The sequence below is a fragment of the Acanthochromis polyacanthus genome, chromosome 9, assembly GCF_021347895.1.
Source record: "Acanthochromis polyacanthus isolate Apoly-LR-REF ecotype Palm Island chromosome 9, KAUST_Apoly_ChrSc, whole genome shotgun sequence".
NCBI classification, from domain to species: Eukaryota; Metazoa; Chordata; class Actinopteri; family Pomacentridae; genus Acanthochromis; species Acanthochromis polyacanthus.
In genome coordinates this window covers 14,031,601-14,048,365 of record NC_067121.1, presented here as the reverse complement: position 1 = coordinate 14,048,365, position 16,765 = coordinate 14,031,601, and the positions used below count along the sequence as shown (strand labels likewise).

Sequence of the window (16,765 nt, the reverse complement as noted above, 5' to 3'; positions counted from 1 at the left end):
CAAAATGAAAGCACAGCACAATTTCAAAATAAAAGCCTGCGACAGACCGGAAAACGCCAGTTTAACCTCTCAGCTTCACACAGCCTTTCGAGCAGGGGTGTCAAACTCAGTTCCAACACACCTGATTCAAATGATCAGGCTCGTTATCAGGCTTCTGCTGAGCTTAATGATGAGCTAATCATTTGAATCAGGTGTGTTGTAAGAAGGAAACATCTGGAACACAGAGGATAGTGGTTTTCCAGGAACTGAGTTTGAGACCCCTGCTTTACAGTAACTCCAATGCAAATGTTGACCAGATGAGATCTTCCTGTCTCTGCCTTTCAAAATAAAAGCACAGCACAATTTCAAAATGAAAGCCTGCGATTGGCCTGAAAACACCAGTTAAACCTCTCTGCTTCACACAGCCTTTTGAGTAACTCCAATCCAAATTTTGACCAGGTGATATCTTCCCGTCTCTGCCTTTCAAAATAAAAGCACAGCACAATTTGCCAGGTAAATCTCTCAGCTTCACACAGCCTTTAGACTAACTCCAATTCAAATGTTGACGAGGTGAGATCTTCCTGTCTCTGCCTTTGAAAATAAAAGCACAACACAATTTCAAACTAAAAGCCTGCGATGGGCCAGAAAACGGAAGTTAAACCTCTCTGCTTCACACAGCCTTTACAGTAACTTCAATCCAAATTTTGACCAGGTGACATCTTCCTGTCTCTGCCTTTCAAAATAAAAGCACAGGACAATTTCAAAATAAAAACCTGTGACGGACCAAAAAATAACCTTCTCCTGCCCAGCTCCGGACATGCACACATCCCGAGCCCCTCCCACGATTTCCGCACCAGCGGGAATTGTCTAGTTCATCTATTCTGCTCTTTTAAATGGAAATTTAATTTTTCTCACCTATTATGAGCAATTTTGAAATGTTTACCCAGGCCCCTGCAAGTGACAGAGCCAGTAGCTCTGCCCATCCTGTGATGATGGTACGGAAAGCCAAGAGGGACACAGACCGCACTTCAGAAAGTGAGTGTGACAGTGGGAAGGAAAACAGGAGACTTACAAGGATTCCCAACAGCATAGCATCAAGCACAACCACTAAGGAGACCAAGGGCAGGAGATCAGACAGGTGATTCTGCACAAAAAGATGTTTCAGCTGTCAGGTTTATTTTGTAGCGGAAATAATTTGTTTTGCTGTTAGGTTTACATGTGTGGTCCCTGATTTTGTTACAGGAGCTAAATACTGCCTTGACAAAGCCCAATATTCCATAGAACTCTGTGTTAATGTTTTAAAAGTGAGTTATGTCGATACATTTTAAGCACTGGTGGGCACCATAACAAAAATCAGAGAGTGTGCCTCTGAGTAATGATAATCACATTCATACACTTGCCAAAGTTTGCTGACACAGAAGTGTTTAGGATGTTGTTACTGACAATGTCAACATCTATAATAATGAAACACAATATATAGCAATAGAGATTTTTGTTTTGTCCGTCATGCATCAACCTAATATCAAGTACAGTGAGTACAGAAAGTATTCAGATCCCTTGAAATTTTTCACTCTCTGTGTCATTGCAGCCATTTGCCAAAATCAAAAAAGTTCATTTTATTTCTCATTAATGTACACTCAGCACCCCATCTTGACAGAAAAAAAAACAGAAATGTAGAAATTTTTGCAAATTTATTAAAAAAGAAAAACTGAAATATCACATGGTCATAAGTATTCAGACCCTGTGCTCAGTATTGAGTAGAAGCACCCTTTTCAGCTAGTACAGCCATGAGTCTTCTTGGGAACGACGCACCAAGTTTTTCACACCTGGACTTGGGGATCCTCTGCCATTCTTCCTTGCAGATCCTCTCCAGTTCTGTCAGGTTGGATGGTGAATGTTGGTGGACAGCCATTTTGAGGTCTCTCCAGAGATGCTCAATTGGGTTTAGGTCAGGGCTCTGGCTGGGCCAGTCAAGAACGGTCACAGAGTTGTTCTGAAGCCACTCCTTTGTTATTTTAGCTGTGCCGAAGGTTCACCATTCAACAGGACAATGACCCTAAGCAGGTCATTGTCCTGTTGAATGGTGAACCTTCGGCCCAGTCTGAGGTCCTGAGCACTCTGGAAGAGGTTTTCCTCCAGGATATCTCTGTACTTGGCCGCATTCATCCTTCCTTCAATTGCAACCGGTTGTCCTGTCCCTGCAGCTGAAAAACACCCCCACAACATGATGTTAACCACCATGTTTCACTGTAGGGATTGTATTGGGCAGGTGATGAGCAGTGCCTGGTTTTCTCCACACATACCACTTAGAATTAACACCAAAAAGTTAAATCTTGATCTCATCAGACCAGAGAATCCTATTTCTCAGTCCTTCATGTGTTTTTTGGCAAACTCAATGTGTCTTGCACTGAGGAGAGGCTTCCGTCAGGCCACTCTGCCATAAAGCCCTAACTGGTGGAGGGCTGCAGTGATAGTTGACTTTGTGGAACTTTCTCCTATCTCCCGACTGCATCTCTGGAGCTCAGCCACAGTGATCTTTGGGTTCTTTTTTACCTCTCTCACCAAGGCTCTTCTCCCACGACTGCTCAGTTTGGCTGGACGGCCAGGTCTAGGAAGAGTTGTGGTCGTCCCAAACTTCTTCCATTTGAGGATTATGGAGGTCACTGTGCTCTTAGGAACCTTGAGTGCTGCAGAAATTCTTTTGTAACCTTGGCCAGATCTGTCCCTTGCCACAGTTCTGTCTCTGAGCTCCTTGGACAGTTCCTTCGACCTCATGATTCTCATTTGCTCTGACATGCACTGTGAGCTGTAAGGTCTTATATAGACAGGTGTGTGCCTTTCCTAATCAAGGCCAAACAGTTTAATTAAACACAGCTGGACTCCAATAAAGAAGCAGAACCATCTCGAGGAGGATCAGAAAAAATGGACAGCATGTGAGTTAAATATGAATGTCGCTGCAAAGGGTCTGAATACTTATGACCATGTGATATTTCAGTTTTTCTTTTTTAATAAATTTGCAAAAATTTCTACATTTCTGTTTTTTTCTGTCAAGATGGGGTGCTGGGTGTACATTAATGAGAAATAAAATGAACTTTTTTGATTTGGGCAAATGGCTGCAATGACACAGAGAGTGCAAACTTTCAAGGGGTCTGAATACTTTCCATATCCACTGTATCTTCATGATAGAAGAAATCTTTTTACCTCTCAGCTGAAAGAGGGACATCAATATTCTTCGATGAGCAATGTTGTAAACTTTCCTCCTCTCTATTAGAAATTACAACTGTCACCTCACTCTAGTGATTAACAACCACCCTCTGTGGTCTCCCCCCTCATCTTACTTCATCAGCCACTGATGACGTGCTTGAGATTCATTTATGTAAGCTCACAACTGTCCTCATCAAACAGCAAGGTAATTTTAAAATGGCAGCTCCAAATTCATTTCAAAGTTGTTCAAACTTTGCCTCCCTGTAAAAGTCAGTAGATTGTTTGCTTTGACCTTTATTTAGCCAGACATTAGCTGCAGGCTGTTTATAATCAAGTTTACAGCTGGTTTAATACCTGTGATTTGTTTTATGTGCAGTGATCAGGAGAATCATAAACAGAGGACTTCAAAGTCTGCTGTGGGGCAGAGGAGGAAGTCTGGCGGCACGGCGGGTGTACAGGCAGCAGGGTCAACCAGGAGGGGACCTCTAAGAGCAGCCAAGACCTCAGGCGATGTGAAAACCAAGTCTGCTGAGGAGGAGGAAACCTACAGGGTACACAGTGGATAGGCCACCTGCAGGCTGAATGGCAGCTTCTATTTTTATTGAATAAATGGAATGTGAAAAAGCCTGAATCTCTGTACACAAAAAGGAGTAGCAGTGTATTTTTTTTACCAAACTTCCCTGTAAAGACAAATATTGACGAATAGATACAAAAATGACTGCAAAACAAAGATAATTGTAATGTCAACATTTTTCTCTCTACTTTTTACCCTTTTTGTGATTATTTAAAAACCTAGAAAACAAATATCTTTTCAATTTCAGTGAATCCTCTATAATACTTGAGCCAAGAGTTCATCATCTGTTTGATTTTTAAATTGAAAAACAAATTAACCACCAAGTCATACATCCAAAAAAGGGAGTACAGCCTCGTATTCAGAAGGTTGTGCTGCCCCCTTTGTAGAAATAATTCTGTACGAGCTTTGCATAATTGTCCGTTGTCTTACTGAAATTTCGTGCAAAATTTCCTTAGTTACCTCAGCAAGATTTTTGTGGGTTTTCTTGCATGTACTACCTGCTTAAAATCCCCCACATCATTTTAATATGCACTTTGACTGGACAATTCCATAACAATCCATTCATCTTTTTGAGCCAAAGAAATGGCCTTAAATTATCTTCAAGCACTCTTTAATATGATACAGAACTCATAGTTGAATCCATGATTTCAAGCTGCACAGTCTCTGAGACAGCAGCTGAAGCCATAAATGCTTCAGCATCATGTTTTACAGTTGATACAGTTTCTTCTTCTGAAAAACTATTTGATCTGAACCACGTCTACTCCTACTGTGGCTAAAAAGCTATGTCTGTCTGTCCAAAGGCCATTATTTGAAAAGCCTCACTTTGTATCTACATGTTCATTGGCAAACTGTCGCTGTGCTCTGCCTTTTTCTTTTTGGACAGCAATAGAAATCGTGTTTGTGCAATATCTTTCTGATAATGGATGCATGCACTTTGACAGCAACAACTGCACAATTCATACTCAGATCTTTGGAAAAATAGAGGATGAAATTTTGGAGAAGAGATATCATCTGTTTTTTCCTTTATTTGTTTGTTTGTTTCTTTTTTCTTTCTCTCCGATAGTCTGTTAGGCTATCAGAGTTTTTTTTCATCAACTTTTTTGACAGTATTCTTTACAGGAACCCACAGACAGTGCAGGGAGAACTTTTGAGTGACCTTTGAAAACCTTTTCAGAGTTGTAAATAGAAATTTACTTTTCAGCTTAAATCTAGAATAGTGTCGTTTGTTTGTCTTTCTTTGTGTTCTTTGTTTAGTGTATTTTCATGGTTTTGTATATGTCTGCTTCTCAGACAATTGTGGAGGAGCGTGACCAGGAAAGAGAAAGACGTTGGAAGGCAGAACAAGCTGTGAGGAAGTTGACAGAGGATCTGAAGTCCATGCAGACAAAGGTTAGCGAAGAAAAAGACCTCCAGAGCATGGCCCTACACACCACTGACAGGTAAAAGGGAAGCACAGGTGAACATGTATACACTGTGTACACAATCTTTCACTTAAATTGGTGCAGTGTCTCTAAAGCAGAAATCATGATAGAAAAATAATCATTGAACTTGTCTCTGTGGATTTTTGTTGCATAATGGATCCTCATTCATTTCTGTCCTCTTCATCTTTTGTGCTGACTCTCTGGAGACCAGGGTTCACTGCCTGTCTCATTCTTACACAATGAATATCCATCCCACCATTTAAATTCTTCACTCTTTGTGGCATTGCCTTTTATGAAATTAAGCACACGTTTTCACTTCAGCAAACTCAAAACCTTGAAGTATGCCTGCAGTTGTCTGTGACAGTAAAGCTATTTAGTATAAAAATCATTAACCTACACACTCATCCTGAATATGTACCTTATATTTAAATCCTAGCTGCTATAATTATCCGTAATTTAATATTCCTATCTCCATTGCAATATACATATGACTAATTTGCAAGATGTGGCTGCTCTGTTCAGGTTTGCATCACATCCCACTCAGATAAATCTGCATTATGGCTGTAGTTAGAAGCCTGGTGACACACATATGTTAGCTGTATTATACAAATCAGTCTTAACTGTCATTTTCTAATGACACTGAACACTGCTGTTACTGTTGATGTCTGCGAGACACATTACAGGGAAATGACTCCTCAAGACAGATTTTAAAATGGGATGACTGTGGATGAGGTGCTTTACAATTTTTGGGTTGCTTTGTTGTACTGTGTGCAGCTTGCTAATTTCTTTCCACCAGACTGGTGTATCCATTCCCCCTTCCATATTCTGTCCCCTGAGATAAGAGTTTGACTATGATGTAATGTTATATTTCATCAAGTTCACAAGCTATCACGTTTAATGCTGGGAGAGGATAGTCAAGGGCATCACAAAGCTGGTAGTGTTGTCCCTTACCAATTTCTATGTGCAGTACAAATAGAAATTCAGGTTATTGCTGCTGCTGCTGCTGCTGCTGCTGCTGTTGCGCACTCTTGTCATGTTTTTTTCCTATCCAGACTGAAAGATATGTTGCTGAAAGAGCGATCAGGGCGCTCTCAGCTACAGGCTCGTGTCGAGCAACTGGAGCGGAGTTGTCAGTCTCTAAACCAGCAGCTAGAGCAGACCCGTAGCAGTGAAGAACAACACAAGACTGCACTGCGTAGACTGGAAGAAAGTATCTCCCATGGAGAGGCACTCAGGGCTTGCCAGCAGGCTGAAGAGGTACAGATTCTAGTTTGTTTCCCTGAGAACACATCATTTTGGTAAAGACAGTGTAAATTCAGTCAAGTAATGCTTGTCAGGTCTTGACATACAATTGCCATCAATGCACCTACAAAGTTCCTTTAGAGTGATACAAAATTAAATGTGCCATGTTGTTTCTATTATACCTTAATGCCTACCGCTGAACTCCGCTTATCACTCCTAATTTTAATTATACCAGTGCAATAGTTCACTGATCCAGCCCACAGCCTAAATAAATGTTGAGAGATAAAAGGATTCTGCAGAAAGAGTCATTCAGCTCCTAAAGGCTTGTGCAAAACATGTCTGACCTTCCTCAGTTGAAGCGTTACCAGGATCTGGAGAACAAAGCAACAGCTCTGAAGAGGGAGTTGGATATCCAGAGAGCCTCAGTACAGCAGCACAAAGGCAAACTGCAGCAACTGCATGAACTGCTGGCATCCAGGGAACAAGAGCACAGGTACACCTGAAGGGCTTTCTGCTGAATCACTGAAAGAAGTCTTGCTTAATATCAACTTTACCCCCTTTTTAAAGGCTCTCTTCTCTGTATCAACCTCTTTCTATGAGCAATGGTGAAGATTTGTCCATGTGGGTCATTCCATAAAAAATCAATTAGTCCCTCCCATCTAACTCACTTAGAGTCAACAGTTTTTTTGTCCATTAACTTTAGTATATTTACAAAGCCATATAAAATTTTGTCTTATGAATATTTTAAGATTTACAGGCCCTTGAAATACACAAGAGTTGATTGAAATTAATTTTTTTAGATTTGTATTACTTCTGTCATTTACTGTACATTTTTTAAATGCACTGAACTTCACAAGTACAATAAATATACCGGGCTTTGCAAAAGTTCTGTTACATGGTTTCATGATCTTTAGAGACGTTTACATGTCGGAGTGAAAAATTCGATTAAATAAACTGAAAGTTCTACCTTATAGGCAGGTGTCCTAAATACAATTTTTTTCTCTGGTGAAGTTGTATCAAGATGGAAGTCAAAAGAGTTGAGATATCTGCTCTCCTTCATGCTGGCCACAACAAGTCTGACAGAGCCAAGCAGCTGAACATCAGCCGGATGACCGTCCACAGAGTCGCAGAGAGGCTCAAGAATGGTGAAGATCTTTCAGTGATCTTTCAAGAATGGTGAAGACCTGAAAGATCTTCACCATTCTTGAGCCTCTCCGCGACTCTGTGGACGGTCATCCGGCTGATGTTCAGCACAAAGGAGAGAAGATATCTCAACTCTTTTGACTTCCATCTTGATACAATTTCACCGGAGAACAAAATTTGTATTAAGGACACCTGCCTATAAGGTAGAACTTTCAGTTTATTTAATGGAATTTTTCACTCCAACGTGTAAACGTCTCTAAAGATCATGAAACCGAGTGTAACAGAACTTTTGCAAAGCCCGGTACATGTGAAATTTTAATAAACTGTGATCAAATCAGATTTACATTCACTTCAGGTATGACATTCTAAAGCCAAAATCTAATTTTTGCTCAGCTCAATTTTTTTCCAGAATTAGCTCTGAACATCAGTATCATGGGATATATCATAGTTTCAGTAGCAATACTGCAACAGTGTAATGTCTGTGACATAGAGCCATGGACATTGTACCCTGGATGTGTTATCTGTTTTTTGATGATTGATGGGAGAAAACTTTAAAAGTGCATTTTAGGGTCATATCATGATGTGGTGGGCTATATGGTTTGAGTAAACCAAAGGTCAATGAAATATTACTTTTGTAATCCTTCATTAGAAATACTATAATGTACTACATTTACTAATACTGTACAGTACTTAAGTAAGTGTACAAAGAAACAGCTAATTCTGGGGCAGTTAGGTGTAAACATTATTAGATTTGGATGATTTTATATGGAGTGACCCAGATAGAGCATTAACTATTATTAAAATAATATAGCACTTCATATAATACTTTAAATAATATTATTTTGGTATTGGTGTTGTAGTCTCTTCTTTTGTGACTGGTTTTCAAGTAGTTTTGAGTAAGCAAGAAAAAAAAACTGGTGACTCGTATTTTTGTGCCTCAGTCTGTATTGAGTATATGACAGTCCAAATGAGTCACAAGGTGTATTTTAAATATTCAGTTTCTTGTTGTGTCAGTGAATATTCTAGCATTACATGCAGGCTATTCTGTTTCTGTTAAGGATGGCAATGTCCCATCTTAAAATGCTCGCATTCTTCTCACAGAAAGCAACTAGAATTGCGGTTACAACCTGGCGGCGCAGATTTCCATGAGGCAATAGCAAAAGAAATAGCATCTGTGGAACAGAGACACAGTTACAAGGAGGTGGAGCTGCAGGAGAAACTGGCAGAGGGGAGGAAACAGTATGCTGCTCTGGAGGATGAGTTCCGCATGGCTCTAACCATCGAAGCTGCTCACTTCTCTGAGGTCTGCCAAAACATGGACACTTGCCATCCAGATGACCTGTAATCACTTAAATGTCCTGAAGTTTACCCTGCCTTCTCTGTGCAGTCAAGGTTTTAGGTGATTTTTTGTACAGTAAAAAGTAAAATGATTGAATTGGAATTGAACCCAGTCTGGATAGACTTAGTGGATTTCCAGCATGATGCTAAAAGCTGAGACTGAATTAGGATCATTTGACTCTGGATAAGTGGTCTGTAATTGCCACATAAAGAAAGCTATTAAAAAAGAATTGGACATGAATCACTTCTTATTTTCATGTTATGGCTACAGATTTCATTCAACCTCTGCACAAAATTTAATCTTATTCTTGATTGCTACAGCTCACACAATTTCCTCCTTTAAGTCATGAAACTTATTCTATGAGAAAAGTCTGAGTAAGATTTAGATTTCCAGACATGTCTTTCAAGGATTGCATTCTGTAAATTCATGACTCTGTACCCTGTTCTGCCAGAGTTGGCACTGACTGATGAAATTGTCAAGTCAGGTAATACTTGGGCCAAAGACTTACATTCTGTTCAACTCCTGAGATTTTACATTTACATTCACTAGCACACCATCGCTCTTCTTCTGTAGGTGAGGGAGGCGTGTGATCAGATGACCGTGGAGCTGATGGAGCTCAAGTCCGCTCTCACTCAGTCACAGCAAAGGGAGAAGAAATCAGGCTCTCTGGTGCAAGAGCTCACAACCATGGTCAAAGAACAGAAGAACCGCATCTCTGAGCTCATCAAAGCCAAGAGAGATACTGTTACTGAACTGAAGGTGTGAAGCACTGCACTAACTGTGTGACATGTAAAACTAAATTAGAAGCCCAAATTGACTCATAACTTTCATATATAAGGTAGAACAGAGAGGCATCAGGATTGCCTTGTCAAAAATGAGCTTGCATGATACTGACTACTTTCAGACATCATGAATACTGAATGATGCAGCTGTCTTTCCATCTGCCAGCCATGACAGATGGTTGTTGATCATTAATATTGTCTGTCCCTCTGCTAGGGTCGTCTGCAGTCTTTGGAAGCAGAGGTGCGGCAGGACCGGCATCTCAGTCTGCAGCTCGAGCTGCTAAAGAAAGACAAGGCCCGACTGCTTTCTCAGCTCACAGCTCAGGAGTCAGTGATAGACGGCCTCAGGGCAGAGAGGAGGATCTGGGGCCAGGAGCTCGCTCAGCAGGGTGGGACACATTCAAAAGTACACGTGTTGTACACTTTGAGTCAGCCTTATAGTGCATCCAAGATTCAGGGAAACAATTGTTGATTTGCAGGGCAAGTTGTTTCTTGAGTCTGTCTATAATACACTGACCTATGAGTCATTGGTAACATTTTGGAGATTTTGCTTTAGGGTCAGCATCAAGGAGGCTTAATACTGTATAGTGCTATTTAAAAAAAAATCTGTATCAAGTAAAGCCTGCCATCTAGTGGTTATCGTGTAAGAAATACACAGTCAGGAAAAGCTGGATTTTTTAAAATTTTATTTTATGGCAGTCTTTTCACACAAATAATTAACCCTTTAAGCTTCAGTGTACCGCTGGCGGTACACCTACTAATTTGCATAGGAATTTCAAGAATGTCCGACGGCTGCAAACACGGTTATACAAACACTATATGCCGATGGAAAGCTTAGATTCTCATGAATCCGCTGGTATAAACCACTTTCAGATGCGATTACCACAGCGGGTGAGAAAAACACATTTGTCCGACAAAAACAAATATTCATCCATCCGTTCTCTATACACGGCTTCAACGCACACAGCGCGACTCACATTTCCGGGTTTATTAATACACACAAAACAAAATATTCCACAAAAAACGGCCATAATCCAACCTTTTACATCCAGATGACACAAGCCAGTAAACTATTTTATCCAAAACATGTCCTGAAGTCGGTATAAAATCCCCGAATCGGTCATTTTCAAGGAAATGCACCTCGTGATGTGCGTCCAATATTCCCTGTATTTTTCGTCATTTTTTTAATTTAAAAATAGAATATTAGCGATTTTTTGTACTGAAAACGGCTGGAATTGACTGAAGCTTAAAGGGTTAAAATGCATTTACATAAATTATTAGAATAGCATTTAAAAGACATTTTTTTAAACTGATCACCATAGAGAATAATAAGTATAGCAGAATTATAATAATAAAATAATAATCATAGTTAAAAGAAGAAAAAAGAATAAAAGTGAAGGAATAACAGACATGAACTAATTTACAATTTTATATATTTGTCTTTACTAGGAGCATCATTGGCTCAGGATCGTGGATTTCTGGAGGCCAGGATAGAGGTGCTGAGCAATGAGCTGGAGAATCAGAAGAAACAGAATGGAAGGGACAATGATGCCCTTGAAATTAAAATGAAAATCATGGATGACCAGACAGAGACCATTCGCAGACTCAAAGAGGTAGCATGATACCTGTGCTATTGTAAGCAGTGTGTTAAATTAAAATCCAACCTCTGTCAAAAAACAAACCAGAAACAAAACGCATTGTCTCAGAGCCTACAAAATCTTAACTTGCATGTTTGTCCATTTTATTGTGTGCATTGAGTTGGTTTATGTTTATCGTTTTATTATGTAAATGTTTATCAGTATTTCTTAGGGCAGAGGACTGCACAGCGGGGTAGTGGTTAGCACTTTTGCCTTGCAGCAAGAAGATCCCCGGTTCAAATCCCAGGCTGGGCCTGGGATCTTTCTGCATGGAGTTTGCATGTTCTCCCTGTGCATGCGTGGGTTTTCTCCGGGTACTCCGGCTTCCTCCCTCAGTCCAAAAATATGCTGAGGTTAATTGATAACTCTAAATTGCCCATAGGTGTGAATGTGAGTGTGATTGTTCGTCTGTAAATGTAGCCCTGCGACAGACTGGCGACCTGTCCAGGGTGTCCCCTGCCTTCGCCTGAGTCAGCTGGGATAGGCTCCAGCACCCCCCGCGACCCTAGTGAGGATAAAGCGGTGTATAGAGAATGGATGGATGGATCTTAGGGCAGTCTCCTCCTCATCTGCCACATTCCTGTTGTTCAGGCCTTACAGGAGCGAGACGATCAGACCCGCAGGCTGAGGGAGGAGGTGGTCCAGGCACAGAAGAGATTTCAGCAGCAGCTGGAGGAGGAAATGGGCCAGCGGGCAGAGCTGAAGGAAAAACTGGAACATCTGAGCTTGTGTAAGGAGGAGCTGAGACAGCAGATGGAAGACAAGGAAACTGAGCTTGACGAGGTCAAAAGAGTTCACAGGCAGGTGTCCCATCCCAAACACACAAAACCATAAAGGTGTAAATGTAATGCTGCAGTAATGTTTTTATTTGTGGCACACCTGACTCAAACTGTCTTTATGGCCACAACTACTGCTTCTGCTGCTGCTGATTAAATATTCATGATGGAATAGTATGTGATACTTGTATGTTTTCTGTTTTGCATCTCTTCTTTTAGTGATTCCAGTAAGAAGTGGCAGGAGAAGGCAGACCTACTCACTCGACTGGAGAGCCAGGTGAAGCGTATGAAGGACAATTTTGAGTCCAAGGAGCGTGTACTGCTGGAAGAAAGAGATAAAGCAATGGAAGCACACAAGTATGCTACAAAATCAACAAAGACATTTTCTATCTACTGATCTCAGCCTGCATTTATCAAGCAATCTGAACTATGGGATGCCAAAATATTTTGTATATAAATATTTTTTTGTTCTCAAAGTGGTGGTGTTTGTTCAGATACTGTACATTTTTAAGTTGTTGGAAAGGTACTCAGATGCTTGTTTGCCAGCCTACTGGGAACAAATAAGAAGTTCTGCACTTTAACTAAATCCTACAGGAAAGTGGATTTATTTATTTATTCATTCATTCATTCATTCATTATTATGAATGAAGCTGCTTATTATGTTTTCCTCATAAGCCTGAAAGTAAGATCAAATTCCCCTCGCTCTGAAAGGTTTGACCCATGTGAGAGTAATTTGTTAAACAAGGCCCTCCTCAAATTGCTACTGAAAAAGTCTGTGTTCACATCATGATTAGACTTTTTAAAGAGCATTAGTAAGGCATTTTAGTGAAGTTTCACTTGAAACAAAAGTGAGTGGGGGATTTCATCCTAATATATTACTCTTTCAGTCTGCATTTTCTGTGTTAGTACTTTACACACATGGACAAAATTGTTGGCCCCTCTCGGTTAATGAAAGAAAAATCCACAATGGTCACAGAAATAATTTGAATCTGACAAAAGCAATAATAAAGTCAGCCTTCAAACCTGAGACAACTGGAGCAGTCTGCTCATGAGGAGTGGGCTAAAATACCTGCTGAGAGGTACAGAAGTGTCATTGGCAGTTACAGAAATCATTTAATTGCAGTGATTACCTCAAAAGGTTGTGCAACAAAATATTAAGTTAAGGATACCATCATTTTTGTCCAGGCCTGTTTCATGAGTTTATTTTTTTTTAATAATTCTGTTGAACCACGGTTCAAAAGCAATGTCTGATTTTCATTGCTTAATTTTCATAAAAATTTTTATTTATTACTTTTGTCAGATTCAAATTATTTCCGTGACCATTCTGGGTTTTTCCTTCATTAACCCGAAGGTACCAACAATTTTGTCCACTTGTGTTCATCTGTGGCCACCTACTCTTAAAAATACATATATTTGTTTTCCCCAAGGCAGTACTGACAGCATGCAAAGTGCCACACATGATTGTAACATGATTTATTTGTGGTTGTCTGTCCTACAGAGCTGCAGTGGAGAAGTTACATAGTGTGGACAATGCTTTTCGTCGACAACTGGAGTCTATCCAGGCTACACATCAATCTGAGCTGCTTCACCTGGCTAATGAAAAACAAAAAAAGATAGAACAAACCAATCGGAAGGTAAATTAAGTGGACAATTTTCGGGAAAGAAGAGCTGCTATGTGTTCATCAATGAGAAATGTGAGCATAGGCAATGTTTCATCTCAGAGGGAGTTTTGAAAGTGGTTACAGGTGATCATGTTGGAGGAGAGACAACTACACACGTGGACAAAATTGTTGGTACCCCTCAGTTAAAGAAGGAAAAACCCACAATTCTCACTGAAATCACTTGAAACTCACAAAAGTAACAATAAATAAAAATTTATTGAAAATTAAATAATTAAAATCAGCCATCACTTTTGAATTGTTGATTAACATAATTATTTTAAAAAACAAACTAATGAAATAGGGCTGGACAAAAATGATGGTACCCATAACTTAATATTTTGTTGCACAACCTTTTGAGGCAATCACTGCAATTAAACGATTTCTGTATTTGTCAATGAGCGTTCTGCAGCTGTCAACAGGTATTTTGGCCCACTCCTCATGAGCAAACAGCTCCAGTTGTCTCAGGTTTGATGGGTGTCTTCTCCAAATGGCATGTTTCAGCTCCTTCCACATATGTTCAATGGGATTCAGATCTGGGCTCATAGAAGGCCACTTTAGAATAGTCCAACGCTTTTCTCTCAGCCATTCTTGGGTGTTTTTGGCTGTGTGTTTTGGATCGTTGTCCTGTTGGAAGACCCATGACCTGCGACTGAGACCAAGCTTTCTGACACTAGGCAGCACATTTCTCTCCAGAATGCCTTGATAGTCTTCAGATTTCATCGTACCTTGCACACTTTCAAGACACCCTGTGCCAGATGCAGCAAAGCAGCCCCAAAACATTACTGAGCCTCCTCCATGTTTCACCGTAGGGACAGTGTTCTTTTCTTCGTATGCTTGGTTTTTGAGTCTATGAACATAGAGTTGATGTGCCTTACCAAAAAGCTCCAGTTTGGTCTCATCTGTCCAAAGGACATTCTCCCAGAAGCTTTGTGGCTTGTCAACATGCATTTTTGCAAATTCCAGTCTGGCTTTTTTATGAGTTTTTTTCAGCAGTGGTGTCCTCCTTGGTCGTCTCCCATGAAGTCCACTTTGGCTCAAACAACGACGAATGGTGCGATCTGACACTGATGTACCTTGGCCTTGGAGTTCACCTTTAATTTCTTTGGAGGTTGCTCTGGGCTCTTTGGATACAATTCCAACGATCCGTCTCTTCAATTTGTCATCAATTTTCCTCTTGCGGCCACGTCCAGGGAGGTTGGCTACTGTCCCGTGGGTCTTGAACTTCTGAATAATATGAGCCACTGTTGTCACAGGAACTTCAAGCTGTTTAGAGATGGTCTTATAGCCTTTACCTTTAAGATGTTTGTCTATAATTTTTTTTCGGATGTCCTGGGACAATTCTCTCCTTCGCTTTCTGTTGTCCATGTTCAGTGTGGTACACACCTTTTCACCAAACAGCAGGGTGACTACTTGTCTCCCTTTAAATAGGCAGACTGACTGATTATGAGTTTGGAAACACCTGTGATGTCAATTAAATGACACACCTGAGTTAATCATGTCACTCTGGTCAAATAGTTTTCAATCTTTTATAGAGGTACCATCATTTTTGTCCAGGCCTGTTTCATTAGTTTGTTTTTTAAAATAATTATGTTAATCAACAATTCAAAAGTAATGGCTGTTTTTGATTATTTAATTTTCAAAAAAAAATTATTTATTGTTACTTTTGTGAGTTTCAAGTGATTTCAGTGAGAATTGTGGGTTTTTCCTTCTTTAACTGAGGGGTACCAACAATTTTGTCCACATGTGTATTCAAACATTTCAAGCAAAGCATTTATTGCTTCCTTCACTGCTAATTTATAAGAGAGACTGTCATTTAAAAGTAGACATTCTTGACATAGTAGATCAGTGTCATCCAGCAGTCTTTGAATTGCTTCAGTCTCTGGAGAAAATAATAGTAATTTTGAAAATTAATAAAATGTAAACTGTCACACCAGTTTCAGATTGTAAAGGCAAAATTGATATTTATGCAGTCTTATTTCACCTTCATTTATGCCTTGAATTTGATTGCGTTTCATCATTGTCTGTGAAAATTTTGTATTGGACCATTTTTTAAAAGAAGTGTTTTCCAGTGTTTTTTGCAGCTAAGGCTGTCTGTCCGTGTGTCTTCCGCAGGTCTTTGAGGTGGAGGAGGAGATGCGTCAGCTCTTGGAGGAGACTGAAACTAAGAAGAGAATCATGGAAGAGAAGATGAAACGTCTCACCAGTGTACTAAAAGACTTTTAACACATGAAATGTGGATTAGCACTGGACATTTGTAATTTTAAAATTACATTACAGTTGTAATTTAAAAACGTAATTTAAAATTTACAACTGCCCAGTGTTAAACCACATTTATAATCCATACATTTTTAATACCACATTTTATGTGTACTTTAAACTCAGTTCTACATTTTACAATAGTGTGATTTATTTAAATAAACTCCCTGTTGTGCCTATTTTTGTTTCGCGTTATAAGATAAGATGGGAATTCATTGCACAGATTTGGGTGGACTTTTTGTGTGAAGACTGGGCAGGTTTACTGCAGTTTACAATGAATCACAGTTCTCCTAAAGTCAACTAAATATGAAAGAACAAACTGAAGGCGTAACAGCATAGCAAAAATATTTACACTGTCAGGATTTTATGAAGTTTGCTACAGTTTTGTTGTAGCTTTGCTGGCAATAGAGTGCTTATAAGAAATGTTTGATATATACTCAGAGTAGACATTACAAAATTATGTGATGCTATTTAAGGTTATGAAATACTGATTCAAATTTGTAGTTTAGTATAGTGAGTACATCAGTTGGGCTATCATTTTTTACTTGATTTATTGTATAATAATATCAATGCCAGTGTTTGGTTATTATATTTTTTTGATAGAAAGCTAAAGTTTTTATTATTATTTAATAAACAATAAATAATTTATTGTTAATTATTCTTTATTACTGTTCGTACATTGTACATTGTTGATGTGGGCTGTCTGTCAGGGGGCGGGGTAGGATTTGGGCGGGGGCGGGTCTTCTTTGTC

The 16,765-nt window shown here is 39.6% G+C and overlaps 2 protein-coding genes across 2 annotated transcripts in view; one reads left to right on the top strand and one right to left on the bottom strand.

Moving 5' to 3' along the window:
• Positions 1-2,270, bottom strand: part of LOC127535419 (uncharacterized) — a 29,803-nt gene extending 27,533 nt beyond the window's left edge. Inside the window, exon 1 of the mRNA XM_051953429.1 lies at positions 1,806-2,270. The gene's annotated coding sequence lies outside the window, so the exon portion shown is untranslated. The remainder of the gene's footprint in view (positions 1-1,805) is intronic.
• lrrcc1 (leucine rich repeat and coiled-coil centrosomal protein 1) overlaps positions 1-16,670 on the top strand; it is a 32,324-nt gene extending 15,654 nt beyond the window's left edge. The window contains exons 7-19 of the mRNA XM_022217233.2: positions 927-1,117; positions 3,560-3,734; positions 5,048-5,196; positions 6,231-6,435; positions 6,774-6,913; positions 8,665-8,866; positions 9,476-9,661; positions 9,899-10,073; positions 11,134-11,297; positions 11,913-12,121; positions 12,317-12,454; positions 13,596-13,731; positions 15,871-16,670. Coding sequence (XP_022072925.2) covers positions 927-1,117; positions 3,560-3,734; positions 5,048-5,196; positions 6,231-6,435; positions 6,774-6,913; positions 8,665-8,866; positions 9,476-9,661; positions 9,899-10,073; positions 11,134-11,297; positions 11,913-12,121; positions 12,317-12,454; positions 13,596-13,731; positions 15,871-15,981 — 2,181 coding nt within the window. The 3' untranslated portion in view covers positions 15,982-16,670. The remainder of the gene's footprint in view (positions 1-926; positions 1,118-3,559; positions 3,735-5,047; positions 5,197-6,230; positions 6,436-6,773; positions 6,914-8,664; positions 8,867-9,475; positions 9,662-9,898; positions 10,074-11,133; positions 11,298-11,912; positions 12,122-12,316; positions 12,455-13,595; positions 13,732-15,870) is intronic.
• The last annotated feature ends 95 nt before the right edge of the window (positions 16,671-16,765 follow it).